Below are 12,945 nucleotides of genomic sequence, written 5' to 3' on the forward strand. Positions count from 1 at the left end.
ACAGGTTGATGAATTCACTCCCTTCCATTTACAGCTGATGGGGGTGGGTTGGTAAATAAACAAAACAGTTCCACAAACAGTGGGACCACTTCACAAAATCACCAGTTTGGAGTTTGGTTGGAATGTTTTAATGAAGGATGGGAACCACTCTGTCCCTCACCTGAAGATGTTTCTTGGACAGGGATGAACGTTGGATCTGTCTCAGATTTCCATGCAACTCCTGTCCCAGACAGGTTGAGCAACTGAGGCAGCTCAGGTTCTCTGTAACCATAATTTAATGAAATCAGAGATATTTAGTGATGTTTTCCACCTGTTCACTGATTAACCTGCTCCTGAGATTCTGTGCAGTGAAAGGTACTTGCCAATCTGTTCAGCTTTTAGCCTGAATTATTTGTTATTATTATTATTATTATTATTATTTAGGTAAAGTTTTTGTTTGTGGCCCTGTTCTTTTTCTGCCACCCAAAATAAGTAAAGGCATTACAGATGAAACAACAGATGTGCAATATTGACCAGGAGATAATCCATTAAGGTATTCTTAATTTATTATTTTCTATGTCTGGACTTCACTTGGAAGTAAATAATCAATTTCCTTCTTCCACCATGGCAAAGCTGTATAAAAAATCTTAACCATTTTCATTACAACATATTTGAGTAGAACGGCGCCATTTGCCACACGAGCCAGAGTGGAAGGTGCCCAACTGCCAGAATCATCAAAAACTCCAGCCCACAAGTTTGCAAACAAATAAATGTTTAATGGCATTGAATAATGGATTTACAGGTGTTAAATAGATTATTTTACACGAGGATTTATCGCTCTTCCAGTTCCTTTAGCAATTCGTCGAAGTGGGTGATGTACCACTTTGCTTTCTCCTTTACTTGCTTTCTGACTACATTGCCTCCAAATCCAATGAAGCAATCCTGGAGAAACACAAGGAATGGCCACATTGATTAGTGCAGGCCCATGGAGCTTCTCAGTAATTAAAAGTTTGCTTTTAAGATTGGATTTTAAAATCACGGCATTCCTCCCTGCCCTGTTTTCCTTTGCACGTTCACTTTTCAGATTTATTGACCATTAATTCTGCAGCACTTTGGTTACTGGAGTTTTTCTCAGTTCCTTATAGCTTCCAGATTGTTCAGAGGTGAGATTTTACTGAGAATCTGATGCAAATGTGATGCAATACCATCCAAGAGCAAGTAAACACTGGATCATGCACGAGCATCCCACAATTACCCCTCTGCTGTTTATCTTACCTCTGTTTACCTCACCTGAGAGATACCAAAAGCAAACATTAACCCTGTCCTCAATCATTAACCAGAGCAATCATCATTTCTACATCTCACCAAACCCCCTGCAGTGAAAGTGCAGGGTTTAAAATTTCCACTGCCAGCTTTTTTTTTTTTTTTTTTTTTTTTTTGCCTTTTTTTTTTTTTTTTTTGCCTTGAGGTGGAAAGCATTCAACAAATCCTGAGCTGCTTTGGGGTATTTGGGGGACTTTTGTGTGGGGAAAGGAGCTGAAGGGGAAGATGGAATTAAAATCTCTCCCCTGGAACATCTATAAAAGTTGTCTTTCTGTTATTTTTTTTAATTAAAGAATCCAAACCTCACTCTTGTTTTTCCCCAAAGGATTTGCTCAGAAGGAATTCAGGATTTCTGCAATACTCACTCCAGGGGGGCAGGCTTCCATGTCTGTAGCTCCATCTCCAATCATAACCACTTTCTTGAAATGGAACTGTTCTTTCAGATGACTGATAACCTTTCCTTTCCCCCCTGATTCAGCTGTTGGTTGTGTTTCATCAAATCCTGCATATTCTCCTAGAAAACAATGGAAGGACAAGCTGGAAATACAGATATTTTCTTGGAAATGAAGAAATATCTCTGCCTGTGGTCTTCACTTCATTGCATGCAGTCCTGTAAACCTCACAGCGTCCCAAATAAATAATTCCAAGGTAAGTTTAAGACTGGGATTTCACCCAAGTCTTCAGTGGAGGGATTTTCAAAGAAAAATAGAGACATTTTCAGAGAAAAACAGAAACCTGTCAGGGCAGTGGTACAGATCCATTCCCAGCCACTCTGGTGTGAACATCCCAAAAGCAGCATCCAGGATGATGCAGACACAGTGTAGGAAGCCCTGAGTAAGGAACAACCTCACTAACTACAGCTCTGCTTGGGCACTCTAGCTTAAAATCCAGAGCAGCTCTGCTACAAAAAGCCACTGAAAGGGAGGTTTGTGAGAGCAGCTCAGTGTAAGGAACTCTTTTAACTTGAAGGAGCAGGAGAAAATGAAACTCTGCTCTCAGCAGCTGTAACAAGTTTTACCTTTGGCACAACAATTAAAAAGTAACTGCAGCTCTATTTTTTACATTGAAAATTAACTGAGCTGCTTTTTCGTAAGGTTTTGTAATTTTCCTGCTTGCAATTAGCTGCATTAATAACAGCACAGTGCCTGCTACCCAATATCTGACAGTGGGAACCAAAAAAGTGCCATTAATTAGCAAAGAAAGGAGATTTGAGGGGACTCTCACCATTGAAGTAGAACTTGAGCCTGTTGGCAAAGACGTTTGCTGTGGGAATGTTCAGCTGCAAGGCCACGTGTTCCACAATGCTCTGAAACCCCCCAGAGACCAAGAACACCTGAACCCCTCGTTGGTGGAGTCTGCTCACCAGCTCCCTGAGAAGAGAGAGCACAAAGGTCAAATAAATCCTTCCTAAACCAGGCTTTGTGCTAGTCCAGCTTAGTTTGGGTGTGTGCTGCTTTCCAGCTCCATCCATCTCTGCTGCCCAAAGCTTTTCCTTCTTTCCCTCTGTTTGTGCACACACCTGGCTGCAAAGAGCTGGACAAAGCCATCATTTAATTCCTCAAAAACAAGCACTCCCTAAAAATGTTTTCTTTCCACTTTCACATTAGTTCCCTTGAACAAGCGAGAGCAGATCCAGTTCAGACTTTTTTTCTGAAGTAAAACAACAGCAAGAAAATGAATCTGGAATGCAGCAAAAAGCAGGGAATGTGAGATAAAGCCACTGCTCCAAAATGCAAAAAGTTGGCTGAAAAGTGCAAAGTGCAAATGTTTTCTAGCTCAGGGCTGGTTCACCAGATGCTGGACATCGATGCCATCTTTAGAAGAGGGCACCAGCTACAGAAAAGGAATCAAAAAGAGAAGTTTGTGGCCCCAGTTCATGTCAGCAGGACTTGAAGGCAGTGAAAAGTTTGAGGGATTTGGCTCTGGAGGCAGGAAGATCAGCCTGCAGCAAGGGGAGCAAGGAAGTGGTAGCAGCAAGAGCAGAAACACTAAAGACTGACAAGCAAAGCAGAGGCTCAAAGCAGGACACACAGAAAAGGAGGAAGAAAGGGAAGGCCTGAAAAGGAGGAAGAAAAGGGAAGGACTGAAAAGGAGGAAGAAAAGGGAAGGACTGAAAAGGAAAATCACATGATCCTGAACAAGGAAACAATGTTCTCTTTGTCATTACCTCTTGCTCTGTCTTCTACAGAAAAAAGACAAAATACAAGCACAGTATCATCTTCAATTCCTGTTATATACTAAAAATATTTTAGACTTGAAGCTATGGTCAGATTTTGTAGCAAATAAATTATTTTCAATTGTTGGAAACAATTTGAATAGGGGGAAAAAAATCCCCAGAGCTTTTCAGTTTAAATAGTTAATGGTCATTCCAAACCTCAGGATGAATGAATACATGTATTTATGTGTGTTTGCTTAATACAAGAGGTTTTTAGTGTTTTTAGAGAGTTCAGAATGAGTAGCTCTGAGCAAAGGATGCCCTAAACTGAGCCAGGGGTGTGACTGCACTGAGGGGAGTCAGAGAGAGGTAAAAGAGCTGCAGACTAGACCAAATTTAAGGAGGTATTAAATCTCCCAGTCCCATCACCCCTGAAAAACCAGTGATTGAACAGATTCTTTCCCACGCCCATTTAATCCTCAAGCCAGGATCTGAGCTTGCCAGCCAAGGTGCCAGGTGATATCTAAGACTTTTCTTTTTCCATGGGTTGTTAACCACTTGCCATTAAGTCAGGCTCCTGATCCGAGCTTGGTACACATCCAGCATGGAGATGGAGCAGGAAACCAGCTCTGTGATCTTACAGCATCACTGATGACACAGAATTTGGTTTATTTATTCTATCTGCTTCCTGAATACTTAAAAAAAAAAAAAAATTAAATTCTTACCTTATTCCTGGAGTTAGCTGAGGTGGGTTGTCAGATATTAATTTCTGCACTTGTTCATAGGAGGGCCGGATGAGACCTAATCGTGCTGTTAGAGCTGCCTTGAATGTCACAGTGCCACCCATGGCTCTGCGGGTCCTGAGGGGACAGCCAAAAAACCAAATCAGTGACACTTCACAAGCTGAGGCTTCTCCCAGCAACAGAGCAATAACAAAGAATGACAAGGAACCAGGTAAGAGAGCAGAGGTTGGAGATTATACTGAGCTAAAAGATTGGTGGCATCCACTGGAAGGAGATCTCCATGGATGGGAGAACCAGGGAGGCAAAGGAAAATGGCTCCATTCTTTCTGGGATGCCATACTGGGACCATATTCCTGAGCTGCAGCTCAGGTGCCCTTCTCTGAATTTAACAGAGCTTTTGCTACAAGCTTCAACGTGTGCTGTTTCCCAGCCTCAGAGATGGGTTGGGAGAGCTGTCCCCTCTCCTCCATCTCATGGTAAGGTTTGCTGGTCCATAACAGTGTTTGGTAGTGCTTAGCTGAGTTTAATGATGAGGGCTGCTCTCAGTCTATCAAAACTATCACTGGAGAATTTATGCCAGTACAGTTTTGTTGGGTGGCCTCACAATTCCCAAACAAGTTACTTCATCACGCATCAACTCCACTTATTACCCCAACCCCTTTTTCAACTGCAGTAACCTACGATTGAATCAAATGACCGGGAATGATAAATTCATTATCACAGATTAATCTTATCCGTGGCTATTTTTGCCTGCCCCTGTCCGAGCTCCCCCCAGCCATACGTACATCTCTGCCACGGCATCCCCGACCCCACAGAACTTGGCGAGCTCATCGATGCCCTCCTCCCTGATGACGGTGCTGTCCACGTCGAAGCACACGGCATCGGCGCTGCGGAAGATCTCCTTCAGCTCCATGAGGGATGCCATCCTTTTGGTAGCCTTCTTACTGTGAGGAGACAAGATGAAGTCTTTCTCTGAGTGGGAGTAGTGCACTGTTTCCTGAGCCATTGGTGCTGCTGCTCTGATGCGTGCGAGAAGGGACGAGCACAGCCTGGTCGCCAGCTTTTATCCCAGGGGGAATGGCGGTGGAGGTCTGGCTCAGCTGCTGATTTGCTCCCAGCTGTTGCTGCCTACTGATGGTCACCCTGTGCTCCAGGTGGGCTGTGGAGGCCTGGGCAGCTGCTGATTTGCTCCCTGCTGCCTCAGCCCATTGATGTTCACGGGTTCAAGGTTGTAATCCTTGGCATTGGCTGAGGCACCGGGCTGCCAAGTGCTGTGTGGGATTGCAGGGTTCTGTTTCATCTCAGGTGGGTCTTGATTTCTCATCTGTCCCAGGCTGGGGTGTCACAATGGTTGCTGCAGGACACCCAGGCCCTAAGGACTGATTGCAAACTATCCTAAACCTATCAATGAGTGGTTGTCCCTAAAGCATAAAGGGTTAGATCCTCTCCTACATCCTCATTAATAAAAGATCAGGCTATTAGCATTGGGGATTAGCCTTTCATAAAATCCATCAAACCCTTGGCCTTTGAGAACTTCACTCAACCCATCAAGACATCACATTTTCCGTAACAGTCCCTCTCAAAAGTTTATTTTCTTCCCTTTTAGATCTGTCCACTTCAATATGTTGAGCACTTGAGGAGTTAAGTATCTTCTTATTCACCCCTACTCACCTTGTGCTTCATCCTCTCATAGGGGAACTAATTCAGTGTGGATTTTACTATTTACTAATCTACATTTCGACACAAACAACAGCTTCATTTTTATCTCACTTCCCAGATTTTTCTAAAAGTTTTTGTTTCTTCTAATCTCTCAGACATCTCTCAGAACATGTCCTGTATGATTGATCTGGGTTTCAGGTTCTTTTTCTGGGATGGGGGAAAAACAACAGCACATTCTTAAGAATTATGGATGTCTTTATATCCTTTCATTTTTTGTTTTCCTCTTACTAATGGTCAAAGCAGGAACAAGAACCTTTGGGTTCTGTCCCAGGATGTGGTGAATATTGGGATACAAAAGGCTTTATGAGAAATTACCATCAGCACTACAAACGTAGAACACACGCCTCTCCCATCTGCTCTTGTGCGTGGAATAAAAGACAATGCTCCAGAAAGGTGGAAATCTGTCTAAACAAAACCACCCAGCCTGAGTTGTGAAACCTGTTGTGATAGCCAGGAGCTGTGTCTGTAGGAGAGATTCTGTCTGACAAACAGGGAGATGTGAATGAGCAAGGAACAGAGACACAAAGCGACGTGAAAGGTACAGGCAGCCATCAGACAGGACTTTTTTGTGGGGGCTTTTCTGCTACCCTTGAGGGGAGTGTGTGGCAATAGAGGAGCTATCCCAGAAAAGGGCTTTTACAGAGCACCTCTGGACTGCAGTTTGGCAGAACTCTGCCACCGGTGCATGGACACACCATTAAACTCCAGTCTAGCCTTAGGATCACGACTAAAGGATTATTTGCTGCAGGCCATGTGGGGTTTTATTTTTTTCTACAAAGACTGCACTGGACATGTAAGAAAAATAGTCATAAGCCATCAGCACAGCACATAAAAGAAAAGTGGCCATGGACATCAAAACTTCCCTGTGCCAGAGCCCAGTTCTGAGGTAAGGCTTGGTGGACCGAGGCCAGTCCTGAGGTAAGGCTTGGCAGTGGCTGGGCAGGTGACACGTGAATTCCACGTTTGCTTTAGCCTTGACTTGCCATGGACTGCAGAGGGCTGTGTTTGTGTTTGCAGTGAAATATCCTGGTTTTCCAAGCAGCAGGGCTGTGATTCCAGGGCAGGCATCCCTGGGGCGTGACATTGGCGTCATGGTGTTCCAGCACCGAGCCCTTCTTATGCAAAGCCATCGTTGCCTCACCTGGGGCTGCACTGCAACACTGCCACACCATGAGGCAATGTCACCATGTCGGGACACTGCTCTGTGACGTGATTGCTCGGTGACAACCTGGAATTTAGGTCTGGATACAGGTCTTTAATCTCTCCCAGAGAAACGTTATCTCTCCAAACACGCGTTGGGAGCAGGAATGATGAAATGTTAACATTTCCTTCTCTCTGATATCCACACTTCCCATGCTCCTTTCCTGCTGGATGGTCCTAACAATGATGACATGAAAGCTGTGGGGGACTTTGCACTCTGATGGACAAATAAAGAAGTTAGAGGAAGAATTATTGTGGAGTCATAGTTGGAATTAACCCAGTCCTCTCCTTATTCTGCACAATAACTCTTTGAAAATAGCGTCAGATTGTGGCTTATGTTGTCTAAAAATGACAGGTTGGAAGGGAAGAATTGCAGAAATCATCAATAGCTCATCAGAGCAAAAAAGAATTGAATTTGTGTAAAACCCTTCTATGGACAAATCTCAGCTGCAGTCATGGAAGAGCAGTTTTTTATTCCAGAGTGGTCCAGGCCTGTGCAGTTGGCAGAGATTAATTACTCCAAAATACAGGGCATCTGATTACTTAAAAGTGTAAATGATTTAATGAGATGGGAAGAAAAAAGAAATTCCCACAAATAATGGGTTCTGTCTCCATAGGAAAAACACTGATAGGGAATCTCTGATCTTGCTGCCACCGAATTTCAGGTAGGTAATCAATTCCTACCCTGTTATTTGCATGCTGGAAAAGCATCCAAGCAGCAAACATTTCAACAGGTCTGATAATAAAATATCATGGGGAAAAGCTGGAAAGAAGAATATGGGGAAGAGAAGAACAATGGGCAAGGAAGTGGCTGAAGAAGATAAAGAGTGACAGAGAGAGGTAGGGTGAAACTTGAGATAAAGATGGAGAAAAACGGAAATCACAAGGGAAAAGTGGAATTCCCATGAGATCTCCTTGCCTCCAGACTATGAAGTATTTCATTAGGCTGTTCTGGAAAAAGAAAAAAAAGACGATATTTTCACAAGAAATAATTCTCTTTCATAATAGACAGGGTGGAGTCACAGCAGCAAACACGGGAATTATGTAAGAGCACATGGGAAAGGAAAACAACTGAAACCCTCTCTGCTGTCCCTTCAAAGAAGGGCACTTGCCTCACAGAAAAACTGAACCATCCTCTGTAGCCACATGTAATGCAAATGGAAGCAGTAAGTGGTGCTCAGAACTGCAGGTGTTCTGGGGCTGCAAGGTTTTGATGAGATCTCAAACCCCTCATTGTGACTAGACCTCCCTGGTTGTCATATTTCAGCTTTCAGAAGTGCTGCCACGCTGCTACTTTGCATGATGTTCACATTAATTGCTGTTAAAAATGAAGATTAAGTGCATCTTAATGAAGTATTACCCAGCACTCAGGAATATCCTTGTTTGCAAACAATTTCTGATTCACTTCCCCATTTAACATTGTATTGAACACTAACAGAAGTTCAACCACATTAAACTGTTTCTGTTGCCTTGAAGGGAAACTGCTGCTCAGAGCAAAGGATTTGGAGAAAATAGTTCTTGAAACTTTTTTCAGGACCTTTTCCTCCTACAGCTTCTAAGAACATTCCCAGGAGTGTTTCCATGGTATGAGTTTAAACAAACCACTTAATCCTCATTGTTTCTAGCCCTGTGTCTGTGAAATGGGAATAATACAGTGCCACAGCTTTTCTGTGCTGAGCTTTCATCCTCAGAATTAGCAATATTTTGAAAGCTTTAGAGGAAAGCTGATACATTTAAGCAGATTAGTTATATTTAAGCAAATTGTGTTTGTGTTTTATATAAGTTTTAGAAGTTCAACCCATCCACCCATAGCTTTTTGTGGTTTGCAGGGTGAGAATAGGAAGATTCAGTCCTTAATCTCCTGGCTTTTCTTCCTTTTTTTAGGTTTTTCGTCAACCTCCTGGGTTTTCTATTTCATTTCTGGCTTTTCTTTAGCCTTCTGTCCAGTTTGTAAAGGCAGAGGCACAAAGCTGTCTGCAAGTCAAGAGATGAACTGCTTGCAGCTCCACACGATTATCTGCACAGCAGTGCCTCACAGTGAACTCATTTAAGCACCTCGTGAAAAGCAGGTGAAAAGGAGCAGAAGGAACCTGTTGGATGTTGACATCCACCTCCCAACTCTCCAATCCCCTCTCGCCTGTCCTGCCAAAATGCTGCTGCTCCCCCCGTGCCCGATTGCATCATTCATTCACGTTGCTGTTATAAAACAGGTACCACACTGGTGCCGGGCAGCACAGGCACAAGATCCTCCTTATTTTCTGTGCTGGAAAAAACCCACGGTGTTATGGATCTGCGAGCCGAACGCCAACCCCTTCCGACCTGCGAGAAAAGCACGATCCCGGTGACTTACAGAACTGAACTGGCCGTGGCTGCTGCTGCCGCTGGGAACCTCTTGGCTGCGCCAGACAGGGAGGGATCAGCTGAGCCCTTCAGTCACACAAACCCCACACACGGGCTGCGCTGGACGAGAGCCGCATTTTGCCGCTCAGCCCCTGATAAAGCGCTGAGTAAGCCAGCCCGGGGGGTTTGTTTGAGGTGGTTGGACACATGGAGCAGAGCAGGGCAGCTGTTCGCTGCCAGGGAAGGCAGCAGAGGTGTGACCGCCCCACGTCAGGGGAGGAGCCGCCGGCCCGGCTCGGGGCGCTCCGGGCTGCGCGGGGAGCAGCGGGCGCGGGGAGCTCGCCCAGCCCGCCGTGGGCACGGGGAGCGCGGGGCCGAGCACGGGGATGAGCCCGGGGAAAGCTCCGGCAGGCAGCAGTCGGGAGTTTGTCCTCTCAGAAATCAGAGGCGAGGAAGGGACGCTGTTTTCGAGAGAGAAGGGAGGGTCTGTGAGTTGAGATTGCAATATCGCCTGTTGGCTCAAGCTGTTAATGCATCCCTGAGCAAAGTTACACAGGCAAATCACATCCAAAGCCGGCAAAAGCTCGGAAGCAAAGGGAAAACGGCGTGGGAAAAGGCTCTGTGTTGTTTCCCCAAAAGCAGTGTTGTCAAAAGCTATGGAAAAATTGCCAAACCTGCCCGTGCTTGTGTTTTGGCATCCCACGGAAGAGCTTCCCTCGCACACTGCTGTGGGTTAGAAAATGGAAGAGTGCCAGCCCAGAAGTTGTTTGGTTCAAGGTCAAGAAAACCTGATTTAGCTGATTTAGCTACTTCTGTTCACTTGTGCCAGGAGTCCTGTGACTGCTGCCCGTCTGTTCTGCATCGCTGGATGCTCCAGTCACATTCTGTGCATGACCTCTTTTGCCATCCTGGCAGTGTCACCCCTCAAAATTCCATTTATTAATTAAAACTGATCACCTTTTGTGCCCCTCCTCCCTTTATGTTTTTTCAGAATTTCTTAGTACACGACCAAATGTTCACAGGATCATCTCTCAGTAACTTCTTGAGTCAGGAAAAGATGGGACCAAGCCCCTCTGCTGCCAAACTGGTGCCAGGGATCAGCAGCCTGGTGCTGTTTGTCAGCTTTATCGTGGCAGGACAGGATGTTGGTTAAAGCAGATTTAGAAATCATTTCTGTGAATAAGGTTAAAGGAAAACCCATCTTGATAAAGATGAAAGAAAATGGCTTTTACTGAGAATCTCAGAGGGGTTTTTGCCAAGATAAGCAGTGCCTGGCTTGACTAAGAGAATTGCTGCTGAATATTTCATGAAGGATATTGCCTTTATTTGGCTTAGTTTAATGGACATGTTGGCTTTAATTTAGTTAAATATTTTGATTCTAACCTGGTGTAATCCATTGAATTCATAGGGCAATTTAAATCTGGTAAGGATTCGCCCTTTATTTTTATTACACATAAAAAACAAATACACAGAACAATTCAACAGCTAAGACTGAAAAAGGAAGAAAAGCTTGTCTTGATGGCTGAAAAATGCTGCAAAACGGGAATTTAATGGGAAGATGCTCGTGAGAAATGTTCCTACAGCACAAAATAACTATCCTGAGGAATGTGAGCCAGCAAAGAAACACAGAGAGCTCTGCCTGGGAGCTGTAGGAGGATGCTCAGCAGTGAAAATACAAACTTGTTGATGCAAACGCAGCGCCCAGCTCTTGTACATCACTACAGAACCTCTCCATTTGTACAAAAAAAAAAAAAAAAAGCAGAGACCACCTGCATGGGGGATTAGGATGTCTTTGAAAACAGCTTTTCCCTTATTTTTTTGTTTCCCTCCTAAAAAAAAAAATCTAAAATTCAGACTAAATTTCCCCTGTATTTTCCTGCAGCAATAATTCCCCTCACAAACCCAAACCTGAACCACATCGCTGCCAGCCCCACACAACACAGGTGTTTGAGGATGGATAATTCCTGCCTTTCCATAGGCATCATCAAGGAAAACATAAAATATAACAAGCCTGCTGGTATGGGTTTGACAAGGCTGCCCTCTACTGAGAACAACCCTGAGAGGAACAGGCAAAAAAACAACCAATCAGAGAATCAAGAGCAACCAAATATTTGTTTGTGAGCTGGGAGTTACAGAATCCAGGGCAGAGCTGGGGATCCAGATGTTTTAACTGGACATTGCCTCTCAGATATTTGCACTGCAACCTCTGGGCCCAGGTTGGGTGTTTTGTTTTGTTATGGTTTCAGCATCCCAACAAAGTGAAGACAACATTTTAACAGAGTTCCAGAGCCAATATTGAAAGGCCAAGTGTGATTCCCTGCATTTTGCAACGTTTAGTATTTATTCCTAATGACTGCAATAACAAAGGAGAAAGCCCAGCCACTCCACTGGAGTCAGCATCAAAATACTTCACAAGACACTGCTCAGCTAAACAAAAGGGCTCCAAACTTGGGTTGTTATGGCCAAACACCAACTCCATCTAAAAGTTTAAAAACCAGAATCCCAAGGATAGCAGCAGCTGTCCCTTCCAGGGACAGGGAGTCCTCTTCTCATGCGCAGCGTGGCATTTTGCCCAGGAACATGAGATCCTCACCCAAAGCAGGTGCCACAGCCTGCAGCCAAACCCAGCCAGGCTGCCCTGACACCTGACACTGACTTTTTCCAGCAAGCTCCCCCAAAACTCCTGTGCAGCAAAACTGGACCCAACAGCAGGCTCAGACTTTACTCCCGGAGGTGGTGTGGAAACATGTCCAGCTCATTGCATTGCTGAAGCAATCCAGGGCTGCATCCAGAGCTCCCTGCTACAAAAAGCGGGATGGACAGGGAGAGATTTCAAAAAATTCACAGGTTTGGGTTGGAAAGGAACTTAAAGATCATCTTGTTCCAGCCCCCTGCCATGGGGGGCACCTTCCACTATCCCAGGTTGCTCCAAGTCCCATCCAACCTGACCTTGGACACTTTCGGCTTCTCTGGGCATCCTCATGCCTGGCGAGCGAGTGCTGAAGTCTTTGTCTTCCCTGGAAGGGTCTCTGCCTTCCCTGTACCAAATACTGACAAAATCCTGGCCTCAGTGCCAGCTGTCCCTGTGGTCAGCACCCTCTGGAGCAGCTGGGCTGCAGAACCCCGGGAACTGCCTAAGGATTATTCTGGGGCTGGGCCCCTTCCTCATGCAATACTTGAAAGAAGAAGAGGGTTGTGTCACACCGGGTGTTGCCATGTGCTCCAATGGGTGTTTGAGGGTACAAGCCCAGATGGAGCAATTTGGGATTCAAACCTGGTGCAATCAGTGCCCACAGGGATGTGAGGGACCATGGCAGGAGCTTCTTCTCAAGCTCCTCTCCAGGGAAACTCACTTGTCCTCTGTCTCAGAGTCCAAAGACACAAATATTCCAGTGTCTCCAGGAGTGAGCCCTGACAGGCCACACGTTTCAGCACCCATCAAGCTTGCCTTGACAATATTTCTGGTTTTATTCCACAGGGAAACCT

General features: G+C 45.0%; 2 protein-coding genes across 2 annotated transcripts; one reads left to right on the forward strand and one right to left on the reverse strand.

Moving 5' to 3' along the window:
* Positions 1–740: 740 nt before the first annotated feature.
* On the reverse strand, positions 741–5,314 carry PSPH (phosphoserine phosphatase). Its single transcript, XM_010402472.2, has 5 exons — positions 4,986–5,314; positions 4,183–4,317; positions 2,527–2,672; positions 1,668–1,816; positions 741–921 (listed from the first exon to the last, which is right to left on the reverse strand). Exons 1-5 carry the CDS (start codon positions 5,204–5,206, stop codon positions 811–813), a joined length of 762 nt encoding a protein of 253 aa, XP_010400774.1. The 5' UTR covers positions 5,207–5,314; the 3' UTR covers positions 741–810.
* Positions 5,315–5,407: 93 nt separating this feature from the next.
* LOC120411003 lies at positions 5,408–10,429 on the forward strand. Its single transcript, XM_039562659.1, has 2 exons — positions 5,408–8,703; positions 9,004–10,429. Exon 2 carries the CDS (start codon positions 9,404–9,406, stop codon positions 10,400–10,402), a length of 999 nt encoding a protein of 332 aa, XP_039418593.1. The 5' UTR covers positions 5,408–8,703; positions 9,004–9,403; the 3' UTR covers positions 10,403–10,429.
* The last annotated feature ends 2,516 nt before the right edge of the window (positions 10,430–12,945 follow it).

Source organism: Corvus cornix, chromosome 19, assembly GCF_000738735.6.
Source record: "Corvus cornix cornix isolate S_Up_H32 chromosome 19, ASM73873v5, whole genome shotgun sequence".
Taxonomy (NCBI): Eukaryota; Metazoa; Chordata; class Aves; order Passeriformes; family Corvidae; genus Corvus; species Corvus cornix.

What these genes read in the sequence shown, in the direction of transcription:
- PSPH (XM_010402472.2), bottom strand. Translation starts at nt 5,206, where the DNA reads ATGGCTCAGGAAACAGTGCACTACTCCCACTCAGAGAAAGACTTCATC. An exon ending in CAGCTAACTCCAGGAATAAG is followed by an intron (nt 2,673 to 4,182) that starts GTAAGAATTTAA and finishes CTCTCTTCTCAG; the next exon opens with GGAGCTGGTGAGCAGACTCC. An exon ending in GCTCAAGTTCTACTTCAATG is followed by an intron (nt 1,817 to 2,526) that starts GTGAGAGTCCCC and finishes ATTGTTTTCTAG; the next exon opens with GAGAATATGCAGGATTTGAT.
- LOC120411003 (XM_039562659.1), top strand. Translation starts at nt 9,404, where the DNA reads ATGGATCTGCGAGCCGAACGCCAACCCCTTCCGACCTGCGAGAAAAGC.